Source organism: Lepisosteus oculatus, chromosome 2 (assembly GCF_040954835.1).
Source record: "Lepisosteus oculatus isolate fLepOcu1 chromosome 2, fLepOcu1.hap2, whole genome shotgun sequence".
Taxonomy (NCBI): domain Eukaryota; kingdom Metazoa; phylum Chordata; class Actinopteri; order Semionotiformes; family Lepisosteidae; genus Lepisosteus; species Lepisosteus oculatus.
In genome coordinates this window covers 54,940,638-54,953,695 of record NC_090697.1, presented here as the reverse complement: position 1 = coordinate 54,953,695, position 13,058 = coordinate 54,940,638, and the positions used below count along the sequence as shown (strand labels likewise).

Genomic DNA, 13,058 nt, shown 5'->3' with positions numbered 1-13,058 from the left:
TAGTTGTAACACAGAGTGACCATTATGTTCTAATTTTGAAATAGTGTAGTTCTTGTGCTATTAAATTCCCAGTCCTTCCATGCATTGCCTGTCTATTATAGATATTATGCAAACTGCTTGTAACTTGTCAACTGTGAATGTTTTTGCTTTGAATGACATTTGACATGTTATTTTGTCAAAAAAATAACTAGAAAAAACAAGTCCGTTGATGTCCTAAGCTTTTTTTTTAGAAGTTCAGACTTCTGCAGACTTGTACAGTATAATTCAAAACCCTTATGAAAATATCTTAGAATACGAGATTTATTTATGTCCTCATTATCACAGCTTCAAAAGATGAAAGATATTTCCTGAAAGCTGGTACTACTTACAAAAGCTTAAGTTCCATTGGAAGTCCCAAAGTTAATTTACATCTTGCAGTTTTCTCTTGAGTATTCTGTGCAGGTCTCTGCCTACCTGGGTTTTATAGGCATAAAACCCATCATAACATGTTTTGGATACCTACAGTACTGCGTCTTACTTACTCCTCAAATATGAACTAGAAGATTTACTTCATTCCACTGCTACATGAACTACTTACTGCAGCTACTGTTTGTAGTTTCTTAGCTACTTAGCCTCCCCTCTGTTTCTACTATTAGTTATTGTAGGTAATTTAATGAATTACTTTATCTGTTTAATTTGATCCTTTCCCTAGGTCTCGCATGTAATGGAATTTTATCATTTAAAGCAACCTGCTTGACTGAGATTATTGTGGAATTAATTTCCTCTAATTTGTATGATTTACATGCTATTTAATTGTATTTCCACTTTTATATCCAGCCATAAACTGGAATCTAGTCTATTTGTCTATCAACTGTCTGGAATAGTTAGTATTTGTTCAGGATGACTAAAGTTTAAAACTTCAACAGGGAAATTGATGCACTTTAAGATGTCAACCCAGGAGGGCTCTCATGTGACACCCACATAATGTACAGGTATTATATTGCACATTACCACTGCTAGACCTGACTTTATTACATAGCTTTATGTACAGTATATGTTAATGGATTTAATGTGGATTGATTTTTACAGAGGAGGTGGAGCAACTAGTGGACTGATGCACAAACAACAACCTATCTCTTAATGTAAATAAAACAAAAAAGATACATATTACACAGATACATTACAGATTACTTCACTTGGTCCTTCAATACCACCTCCCTAGCCAAGAAAGCACAGCAGTGTCTCTATTTCCTGCAACGACTGAGGAGCGAAAACCTTTCCCGCCCATTCTTACCACATTCCACAGAAGCGCCATTGAGAGCACCTTGACCAGCTCTATCACTGTTTGATTTGCGAACTGCAATGCTTCAGACCGCAAAACCCTGCAAGAATTGTGGAAACAACTGAAAACATCATTGGAGCCTCCCTACCTACCATTTCTGTCATCTATCACAAACACTGCTTACACAGGGCCTCCAGTATAGTAGATGACCCCTCCAACTCCTCCCACCCCTCCAATAAACTCTTTGCCCTCCTACCATCTGGAAAAAGATATCGCAGTGTACGGGCTAGCTCCACCATACTCTGTAATAGCTTCTTCCTACAGGCTGTCAGGCTCCTCAACACCCTGGAATCTACTTGCTCCCACTCCAATTCCAGAAACAGGGTTTAAATTCCCCCGGTGTTTAGTGTATATTGTATTACAGTATGTATTTGCCTTAGAAATATGCATTATTTGCACTTTGCAGTATGTGTTTCCTATCTATAATGTCAATGTCAGTGTCCTGTTTGTATTTGCACCATGGACTAGAAGGAACGATATTTCGTTTCACTGTATACTTGTATATGGCTGGAATGACAAATAAACGTGAACTTTATGTTTTTCTTGACCATGCTACCTGTGCCTTTAGAGATTAATGGTAAATTACTTATTAATGTGTCTGTTTTGGCTGAGAAAAGTTGAGCATTGGTACATACTTTATCCTATTTAGGTATTTAGTTTTTCTTACACCCGACTAAACCAAGAATGTATGATGATCAATTTGGTTATATTTTTGGTGTCTATTAATCTCTTTCTACTTCAAGTCCACAGGTGAAACATTCCAGAGCATGACATCAGCTGAAACTGTACCCATGGTGTTTCGGCTTCATGAGAATGCACCTGAGCTGGTGCGAGAGGTTCTGCTGGAACGTGGATGGAAGGAATACAGTGAACGAGAGCAAGAAGAAGGTGACTGGAATTTGTATTGGCGCACTTCTGTTTTTCGTGATGTAGAGTTTGAAAACATATTACCTTGGCAAAGGCTGAACCACCATCCCAAAACTTTGGGCATAACAAGAAAAGACTGGTTGGCAAGGAATCTGAAAAGGATGAAGGGCACCTTTGGCTCAGCCCTCTATGATTTTAGCCCCACCGCTTACATCCTTCCAAATGATTACACAAAATTTCTGGGAGAATACACAAAAGAAAAGGCAGCAAATGGAGGAAAACCAGGGTATTGGATCTGCAAGCCAGTAGATCTCTCCAGGGGAAGAGGTATATTTATTTTTGATGACATTAAAAAACTGACATATGACTCCTCTGTCATTGTACAGAGGTATATCAGCAATCCTCTATTGATCTCTGGGTACAAGTTTGACCTTCGGATTTATGTTTGTGTGAGAAGTTTTCACCCTCTCACGATTTACATTTACCAAGAAGGTCTGGTACGTTTTGCAACAGAGAAATACCAATTGACTTGCCTAGACAATTTGTATTCTCATCTGACCAACACTAGTATCAACAAGTTTGGCCCATCTTATACTACAGACAAAGAGAGAGTAGGTCCAGGTTGTAAGTGGACCATGAGTAAGTTCCGTTGCTTTCTGCACAGCCAGAAATTTGATGAGATCCTTCTATGGCAGGGAATCAACAGCATAGTAACTCTCACTGTGCTTACAATAGCGCCTTCTCTTCCATTCAGCCCCAACTGTATTGAGCTTTTTGGATTTGACATCTTGATCGATGACAACTTCAAACCTTGGCTCTTGGAGGTAAACTACAGCCCAGCGCTGTCTCTGGACTGTGCTGCAGATGTGACTGTGAAGAAAAGACTTCTCCATGACCTAGTTGATTTACTGAACTACAAGAAAATAGACAGCCTTAGACAGAGTGGTTACTTGAGGGAACAGTATAGACACCCTTGCAAGTCCAGTGCACAGGCTCTGGAATCAACATATCCTCCAGTGCTGTTACTTCCAAAGTGCATTTCTACATCACACAACACAAACAGTAGTAAATCTTTTTTGGACAAACTAAACTTTAGCAGTGAGTTACACTTTGATGAAACAAAACAACTAAAATCTATAGAATTACAGTGTTTAAAAGCAGATTGGAGAAGCAGAAGTGATGCTCCATGTTCTACATATAGCTCAGAATATGTTACAGTATCAAAGGCATCTAAATGTCCTCCACTTTGCAAAGTACCAATTCAGGACTCAAGTGTTAAACCTGTGTCACCAAAAAAAGACTTGTCACTCACTAGAAAAAAGCATTCATCACAGGGTTTTTCTACGCTACCACCCATTCACATTCAAAGATACAGAACTCTTACATTCCACTGGAACCAAAACCCTCCAGAGAATATTAGACCTCCAACTCGTGTTGGTGACTTCATACTAACATTTCCTTTTAACGAAGTCACATTCAAGGCCTCACAAAAGAAACTCAATGTAAAATTTGTGGTACAGGAGATTCAACGACTTAGAAATAGACTAATGTCTTCTGACAAAAATAAAGTAAGGAAAAGAAGAGAATCTTGTTTGGACAAAATAAGTGATGATAAGGAATGTTTTGGAACATTGCTCTGGGGGCCTAGGTACCCCCCGCTCCTTAGTGAATGCTGCTCCACTAAAGGATGAGGCCTTAAAGTCACATTTTTTTAGGTTTTTAAAAATGAGCATTTTACAAGACTTGCATAAGTGCATTTATCTTCCCTGCATTTATAATTACAAGGCAGGGCAACTACAATTCAAACAGACTATTGGATATTTTTTTATTGTAATGTTACCATTAATTCCTGCAATGAACTGGTGTTTCATCCAGGTTGTGTCCTGTCTTGTGCTCTAGCTCCCCCATAACCATGAATTGGATGAAGCGGTTAGAAAATGGATGGATAAATGCTATTCTCATTCCATTATTCTACTTTCTTTAAGGAAGGCAATTACAGTATGTTACATCTAAATTGGTTTGGAATGCAAAGATGTACCTGCATTCATTTAAAACTATCTAACAAAGCACACAAGTCAGTGATGCTTTGAACTGTATCTTTCTGACATAAAACTATATTGTTACAGTATATATATATATTGCTTTTTAAGTTACTGTAGGTCTTTGAAAACATGGACCAATATAGACTCAAATATTTCTCAATGTAATGTAGAAGCAGATGTAGAGTGACCACACATAGTAAAAGAATATATTGTTTACTGGCATCCCCAGAATAAAATTGAAATTAAGATTCAGTCCCATTACTGCACTTTCTTTAAAAAGTTGGCATGATCTGGAAACATTTATGGAAGGTTCATTTATTAGATTATTTGGAAAAATGATCTTCTAATGACAGGAGTGAGCCTTCTAGGCTACAAACATCTATTTATCTAGTTTTAAAGATAAAGGCCTTTGGACTTTTGAGGAATTGACAAATGTCTTCTTTCTAACATTTTTTTTTACTATTAATATTTAAAACAGCTCTAATTCTTTTGACCACCATCTTGCGCCATCTCTTGGCCTGTGGTTACCCTGGGAAACTGGAGCATTCTCATGAGGGCTCACTGGTTTCCAGGGTTCACCATTGAGACTGGACCTTCTTTCGGTCTGTCCTCTTACTGTAACGATTCATAGGTCAGAATCCTATGCAGACGGTATAATCCTGAAGTAAGTGAAACGGACACGGGGAGGAGATGGCAAGGAACTGACCAGGTTGACAAACAGGGGGGTGTGGAGACTGTGCACTGGTGCTCGGGATGGCGTGGCCATGGTGAACAAGTCCAGAGGAGTCCAGGGGGTAATCCAGGGAGAAGTCCAGAAGTCCAGTACCTGGTGATCCATCAAAGACAAAACAAAATGAGGTTAAAAACCAGAACGGGATCTGGTGCAGGGACGGGGAATAAAAATAGGGATGACGAGCCCAGGTGCTCTGAGCCCTGGACTCAGCTGGGTCAGGACGCTGATAGGAGACCTTTGCCCTCAAGCTGCAGACGTAGGGTGACTTGGTGGTAGGCGGGCCTCCAAGCGTCCGTCTTCCAATGCAGAGCCACGAGTAGAGAGAGCATCTGGCCTAACTAAGGAGGGGCAGGCAAGATAGGAGGCAGGTGCACATAGTCAATTAAAATGTGAAAGAGCCGGCGCGCCCTTAAGAGGGAGGATTATGATCATGACACTTACTCACCAAATAGGACTCGAATAAGTCCATCATCCCCTTTTCCCTTTAAATTCTGGAAGTGCTTATCCAGCAGTACTTCATCATACTACTGTTCAATGGAAGTACTGCCAACACATCCTTTCATCCCACCCCTGGGTGGTTTCTCTCAGACTGACTCTGTGATGGCTATTTCCTGAGCAGTCCACTTCTGTCTGGAACTCTGAATTCTTCTCCAGCTGTCTCACTCATGCTGTTAACTTGGCTTCATCTCCAAGCAGCTTTGTCCGTCTGGAATCTGAGAGCTCATTGCAGACTGCCCTCACTCAGCGATGAAACAGCCTTTACTCAAACCTGCCTCGAATCTCAGATTTCTGCCTTGCCGGTTCAATTCCCAGCTTTACTCTGGATTTTCAGAGCTCATCTTGGACTGTCTTTGCCCTGCTGCTAGAACAGCCTTCACTCAAAGCTGTCCTTCCCTGCATTCACTGCAGGCTGAACGCTGTCTCATTAATAGATATAGATATAACAGATTTAAGAGGATTGAATGTAAGCTACTTGTTAATGCTAGTTTTTGTACTTCTGTCAAGGTTATATCAAAACAGGACTATAATGAATAGGGACAGGTAATGGGTTTGTGAGGTTATCAGAGGTGTCTTTCAGAAAATTAACACCTGTTAGGGAGAAAAACACATAACATGAGGCACAGTTTTATTATTCAGAGGGAACCAAATTCCACATTAGGGATAAAAACTGTTACAAAAAGTGTGAAATTAGTCATTTTACTAACCTAATTAAGAGGCTTATAAAGCCAGTGAGGAGGAAAAGGATTTCAGTCTTATTTTAGACTCTAGCTTGGAGGAGGGGGAGAAGAAAGGTCTCATTTAATGGGCCTGGCAAGCTTACAGGAATATAGCACTTACTGTAGCTACACAAAAATACACAAAAAAACAACTGTCACCTGGCAGTGTTGGTCTCCTGGTACCAAGTGTGCTGGCATTGTCACGTGATCTCTTCTGCATTCCTGCTTTACAAATATGAATAAATATATATTGATTCATAGCTTTTAACATTTTTTTTCTTGAGTTTTTTTCCTCCGCTTTGGCTGATGCTAAAAACTGTATCAACACAATACATCTTTAACTTTATGTCAAAGTCATGTTTAGATAATAAAAAAAACATTACACGAACACTATACAGTACAGTATGCTGCCAAGCATTGAAAATGCACCTAAGCTATAGTATTTTTTTATCTATCACCTACAGTAGATAAGGATAGATCTATTACATAGATAGATAAGGGCAGGGGAACAGGAAATTAGAGTGGTTAAATAAAAAGTAAAAAGAAATGAACAAGTAGAAGAAGGCTGGAGAAGGCTCCACAGCCAAAATGTTTTACAGTATCTCTTTTCTTTTTACTGTTGAATAAACCTTTACTTGTTCCTTTGCAGCCTGCACATGCTGATGCAGCTACCTACATACCAAAATGTCAACAATGTGCCTAAGCAGTAGGTAACAATTTCAGTTATGAGAGATCTGGCACATTAATTGGTAGGGATGCAGAAGTCAGTTAACCAAAGGTTTGAGATCAGTTTAATTGTGATGAAAATGGCCATTTCTGGAGAACACTGAAGGAAAAACACACACAAAGTATATTTCCCACATATTGAAAGTTGCATCAATTGAAAATAAAAGAGTATGATGTTTTGTGTCATTTTTTTCATTACTGTAGGTTAGGTTTATCTATTATTAGGACCTAGAGAAGCTGTTGACATATACTGTACATGAACAAGATTTATTACACTTGATCAAATAGTAATTGTGTTTGAGCCACAATGTGCAAATACATTTGCAGCTGTATATATAAACATAAGCAGAGTCACTTAAAACATGCTTAACTATTCAAAATAAGAAGCACACCTGACTGCTCTGCTCACCATTACCACATAAGTGTCCAGGCCTTGTATAATTTTAAGATAACCTTTTCACTGATGCACTGATGGGTTGACATAACATTTACTGATAACTTAATACCAGTTGTAACATTTTAAGAGTTAGACAAAGAAATGTTTGTTTTTAAAAAAGGGGATTTGTCCAAATGGTATTGATACTCTCATAATTCTTTATTTTCAGGATTTAATAAAGGTGTAATCCATTAAGAATTTAAAAAGTATTACCAAGGAAATGAATCCCACTGTGTTATACTGTATGTATGATACTATAGCAACTTCATACCAGTTTCATTTTTGTCCTCTTTTAATCTATACAGTAATTGTAGTGTTTTTGACTCAGTAGCTATACTATAGTTACTTATCTCATATCATGGGCAGGTGTAAGGTCACAAGTTCAGAGCCTGCCTGGGTATCAGCCTCCTCTGTTATGTAAGAGAGAAAGATGAGGACCTCATAAATAATAGGCTACGTTGCCTGAGATAAGGTTAATCTCACTCCATATATTGATGGGAATATGGGAAAAAGGTGATGGTGCAAGGTTATAGTTTGACAATGCATATATTTTAATTATTTTTCTATACTGATGCAGTTCTGTTATGTAGTATGAGAAGGATAAAAATATATTGATGCAATATTATATTCAAAAAAGCTTATTTCACATCCTGGATAAATAATAAATTATGCCCATGTAACTTAAAACACACTTTGCTACTGTATATTATCCAGCTTGAATTCACCCTTGTATTGACATACAATGCTACTGTTTGCATTGTCAGCAACATTACCAACCTGTTGCTTGATCTTGTCAGAAGCTAATCAAGGTCAGTAATGAAATGGCAGGCCTCTATGGAACACAAGTAGTACTGGTAGACTAGTAGGTTGCACACTTACATGTGTACTGTACCAGAAATTCCAAAACAAAGTCCCAGTATGGTAACCAGGGACACCGTGCTGTGAGGGATGCTGTACTTTGGATGAGATGCTGACCCAAGGGCCTAATTACTTTGACATTAAAGATACAATGGACCTGTTTATGTAACTAGGGGAGTTAGCCCTGGTGTCTTGGCTGTATTTTAATGTTTCTAGATTTCCACAGTTAGATCTATCTACTGTTTTTCCTTAATTCAGCATAATTTTAAGGTTAGGTTTGCAGAGTGAGAGCACAGTATCTAGCTTGACGCGATGTGCTGATTACTAATATTTCACCACTTAAACAATAAATCAGTAGTATTTGAGCCTTCAGCACATGTAAAATGTATGACCTAGTGTAGTATGTACTAGATTATTTTACCTCCTTATAATTAACAAGCTACCAGATGAGACCTTGCCAAGATGGAAGATGAATGAATGAAGCCTCTTTATGCTTTGTTGAATATCAGATATATCTAACAATGCTATCTCTCTACAAGTAAGCCAAACTTAAATCCGAAGTCACTCTTGAAATCTATTCACATCAGTCTTAAACTTAGGCTTTATATTATTGTTATAGTTAACGTTCTAGTAACTTTGGTCAAACATAATAAACAACACAGGTATTTGCAGCATGTTTTTGATTGCTTTCATGTACTTGTCAGCAATGTGGCACACATCTGCAAATAACAGTAATAGTAATCATATACAGTACAAGATGTTATGCTTTTAAACTTGAAGAACAACTGAGTACCGAGCAAGGCATGTTTTCCCAATATTTTGTTGCACAAATGCTGTTTCAAATCCTTAATGTTCATTAGTGTTTGTTGAAAAGCCCCTTGTGCAGGAGTCATCACAAACTTTGTTTATATCTTTCAAACCTACCTCTCTGGTTATTTGGAAACTGCACAACTTCAAGACTATTTGAATAACTTGTGTGAGTTGTCTGAGCATCGGTGTAATAGTAAATATTTTGTTTAAAAAAAAGAAAAGGATTTTTGATTATATTAAAAACTTAACTTGTTGAAAATTATTTTTGACACTGTACAGTATATGCAGTAGGAAGTATAGATTATACTGTTCTTCACTTTGAGCATGTGAGAATTTGCAGTACTATTTGTGTCAGAATTTTTATATTGTGTTTACGTCATTGGATTGCAATGGTGTTTTCGTTAGAAATAAATGTTCACAAAATATTGCTGGGACAACATTGTTGGGCTATAAAAATCTTAGTTAATATTAGATCATGACCATCGAAGCCAGACCATATTATTGGTCCAAGACTTATCCTGGTTTCCATGGTGTTAAGTAAATGGACAGCACAAGATTCCTCCAATGGATGGGATGCCAGTCCATTGCAGATTCTACCCCCCAGCAAACGTTCCCTATTTATACAGTTGGGTAAACTGGAGCAATTGGGGTAAAGTACCTCACTCAAGTACACTTAAGGCAGTGCCTTAAACTTACAACCCACAAGTCATTACTCCACAGGCTTACTCATTACACTATACTACAAGTGAGTAAATGTACCTACATAAAGTGAATATTGCAGCAATATATTACACCAGAATATTACAACATTCTGATGTAAAGCTCCTTGTAAGTGTAAACTTTTATGTACAGTAAGTAGACAGTAAATTTAGGGGCAGGTGTAGCTTCAGTAAAAACTGAGCTGTGACAGTGTGAAACAATTGAAGGAATGTTTATTTAGGGAGCACTCTACCCTATATCAAATGAGCACAGCACAGTAAGTGGAATTACTTTAATATTTACCCTAACACTTTCAGATCATTGCAAACTATGTGCTCAGTCTCTGAAGAAGTAGCTTTTCCAGCAAATGGAGTTTGTCTCCCTCTTGGTGTTACACTGTAACTCTGATGGCCCATTACTGAAACCTGCGTTCCCCAACACCTGGGAACACCACGAGAAATTATTTGAAATTTTAGTCTCAGTATAAGTATTAGTATAATTATAAAATATCCTGCAGTAATGATATACTGATAGAGAGTGGTCTAATCACCTTAGGGAATTAAATAATTTTAAATTTTACTGGTGGTGTATTTAAATATTAGATTAATATCTGACAACTCATGTTTCATTAGAATTTCTTTCTTTTGATTTTTGCTGTCAAATTTAGTGACTGATTTGTAGGGCTAACATAGTAATCCTTTCTATATGATAAAGCATGTAAAACACAAAGGAATGGCAAAAAGTCAATGTAAAGTTTTTGTATTCAAAACCTACAGTATGAAATGGAACTACTATGCCAATAATTGAGACATAGCCATCCATCTTCTAACTGCTTTATCTAATACAAGGTTGCAAGGTTGCCAGAACCTACAGTACAGTATCCTGCAAGCAACAGGCATAAGGCAGGATACACCCTGGATGGGAAACCAATCTATCACAGGGCACACACAAACAAAAACACATATACATTCACACCAGGGCCCATTTTCCCAGAAGCCAATTAACCTACCAGTACGCATAGAGACTCTATCTGCCTTCTGTGGAAACAGAAGTATTTGGTTTTGCTTCTCAAGCACAGAGAAAACAGGGACACAAACGCAAGAGGAAGTGGGTTAAGAAGTCAAATCAAAATCAAATCAAATCAAAGTTTATTTATCAAATGCACAACAATACGGCATGCAGCAGTAGTTGCTGGCAATGAAATGTCTTTTTCTGCGAGCTCAAAATTACAAGAATCACAAAAATCACAAAAATCACAAAAATTCACAAAAACACAAAAATCACAAAATTGAGGTTACATTTTTTAAATTGAATAAAACAATATGAGTAGAGCTGTTATGTGTCCATGGTGTGTGCAATACATACATGTAGTGCAGTTATGCTGAATATAGTGAGAATTGTGTGTTCATGTAGCGATTACAGGTGATTTGCTAAAGAGCTACAGGTTGGCTATTTAGCAGTCTTATTGCCTGGAGGTAGAAGCTGTTCCGTAGTCTGTTGGACCTGGACCGAATGCTTTGGTACCATTTACCAGACGGTAGGAGGGAAAACAGTTTGTGACTGGGATGACTGGGGTCCTTGAGAATGGACCTGGCCTTCGTCAGACATCTAGCTGAGTAGATCTCCTGGATGCTTGGTAGCTCACAGCTGCTGATAAGCTGCGCTGACTTCACCACCCTCTGCATTACTTTGCAATCCCGTGCAGAGCAGCTCCCATACCAGGCAGTGATGCAACCAGTCAGGATGCTCTCAATAGTGCACCTGTAGAAGTTGGCCTGGATATATGATGGCATGCTGAACTTCTTTAGCCTCCGGAGAAAGAACAGGCACTTCTGTGCTGTCTTGACCACAGTGTTGGTGTGGTGGGTCCAGGTTAAATCCTCTGAGATGTTAACTCCCAGGAACTTAAAGCTGCTGACCCTCTCCACTGCAGTCCCATTGATGTGAATAGGTGTGTGGTCTCCACCCTGATGTTTCCTATAGTCTACAATCATCTCCTTAGTCTTACTGATGTTCAGAGAGAGGTTGTTCTCCTGGCACCATACTGCCAGGGTTTCAACCTCCTCCCTGTATGCAGACTCCTCACCATCTGTGATCAGGCCAATGACTGTTGTATCGTCCGCAAACTTGATGATGTTTGAGTTATGCCTGGTGACACAGTCATGGGTAAATAAGGAGTAGAGGACAGGACTAAGCACGCAGCCTTGGGGGGCTCCAGTGTTTAGAGTCAGGGTAGAGGATATGTTGGTGCCCACCCTCACCACCTGCGGATGTTCTGTCAAGAAGTCCAGGACCCAATTACAGAGGGAGGTGTTCAGTTCCAGGTCCTGGAGCTTGATGACGAGCTTTGAGGGCACTATGGTATTGAATGCTGAGCTGTAATCAACAAACAGCATTCAAACAGTTCCTTTCTTATCCTGATGTGAGAGGGCAGTATGGAGGGCAGTGGCAATAGCATCTTCTGTTGCCCTGTTCTGGCGGTATGCAAATTGCAGTGGGTCTAGGGTGTCAGGCAGTGAGGAGGTGATGTATGCTTTGACCAACCGCTCGAAGCACTTCATGATAACTGTGCAACAGGGCGGTAGTCATTTAGAAAGCTGACTCTGGATTTTTTAGGAACAGGGACAATGGTGGTTTTTTTAAAGCAGGAAGGAACTATAGACTGAGCTAGGGAGAGATTGAATATGTCCGAGAAGATATCTGCCAGCTGGTCTGCACATGCCTTCAGAACGCGGCCAGGGATGGCATCAGGGCCAGGAGCCTTGCGTGGATTGGTCTTTTTAAAAACTTTACACACATCAGTGATCAGTGGGTTTCCGTCTTGGATTTCTGGAATCTTCCTGACTAGATCTGTGTTGCTGATCTCAAACCGAACATAGAATGAATTTAGCTCATCAGGAAGAGAGGCAGACTGTTGTGCGATATAGCTGGGCTGTGTTTTGTAGTCTGTAATGGTGCGTATACCACTCCACATGGTCCGTGTGTTAGAGCCGTGATAATATGACTCTAGTTTTACTCTGTAGTTGTATTTAGCTCTTTTGATGGCTTTCCTGAGGTCGTATCTGGATTTTTTGTATTTACCCATATCGCCAGAATTGAAAGCAGCTGTCCTAGCATTCAGTTTGGCGCGTATCTCACCATTTATCCACGGTTTCTGATTTGGATATGTGCGAACAGTAATCCTGGGAACCACGTCTTCAATACATTTACTGATGTACCTGGTAACATAGTCCATATACAGATTGATATTATTTTCGGCAGCTTCGCGGAAGATCTTCCAGTCAGTGGTAGCAAAACAGTGATTTAGTATAAAATCTGATTCATCCGACCAACGTTGAATGTTTTTTTA

At 39.1% G+C, this 13,058-nt stretch overlaps 1 protein-coding gene across 1 annotated transcript; it reads left to right on the top strand.

Moving 5' to 3' along the window:
* The first annotated feature begins 2,033 nt into the window (after window positions 1-2,033).
* On the top strand, window positions 2,034-6,399 carry ttll2 (tubulin tyrosine ligase-like family, member 2). Its single transcript, XM_069179263.1, has one exon. It carries the CDS (start codon window positions 2,089-2,091, stop codon window positions 3,877-3,879), a length of 1,791 nt encoding a protein of 596 aa, XP_069035364.1. The 5' UTR covers window positions 2,034-2,088; the 3' UTR covers window positions 3,880-6,399.
* Window positions 6,400-13,058: the final 6,659 nt, after the last annotated feature.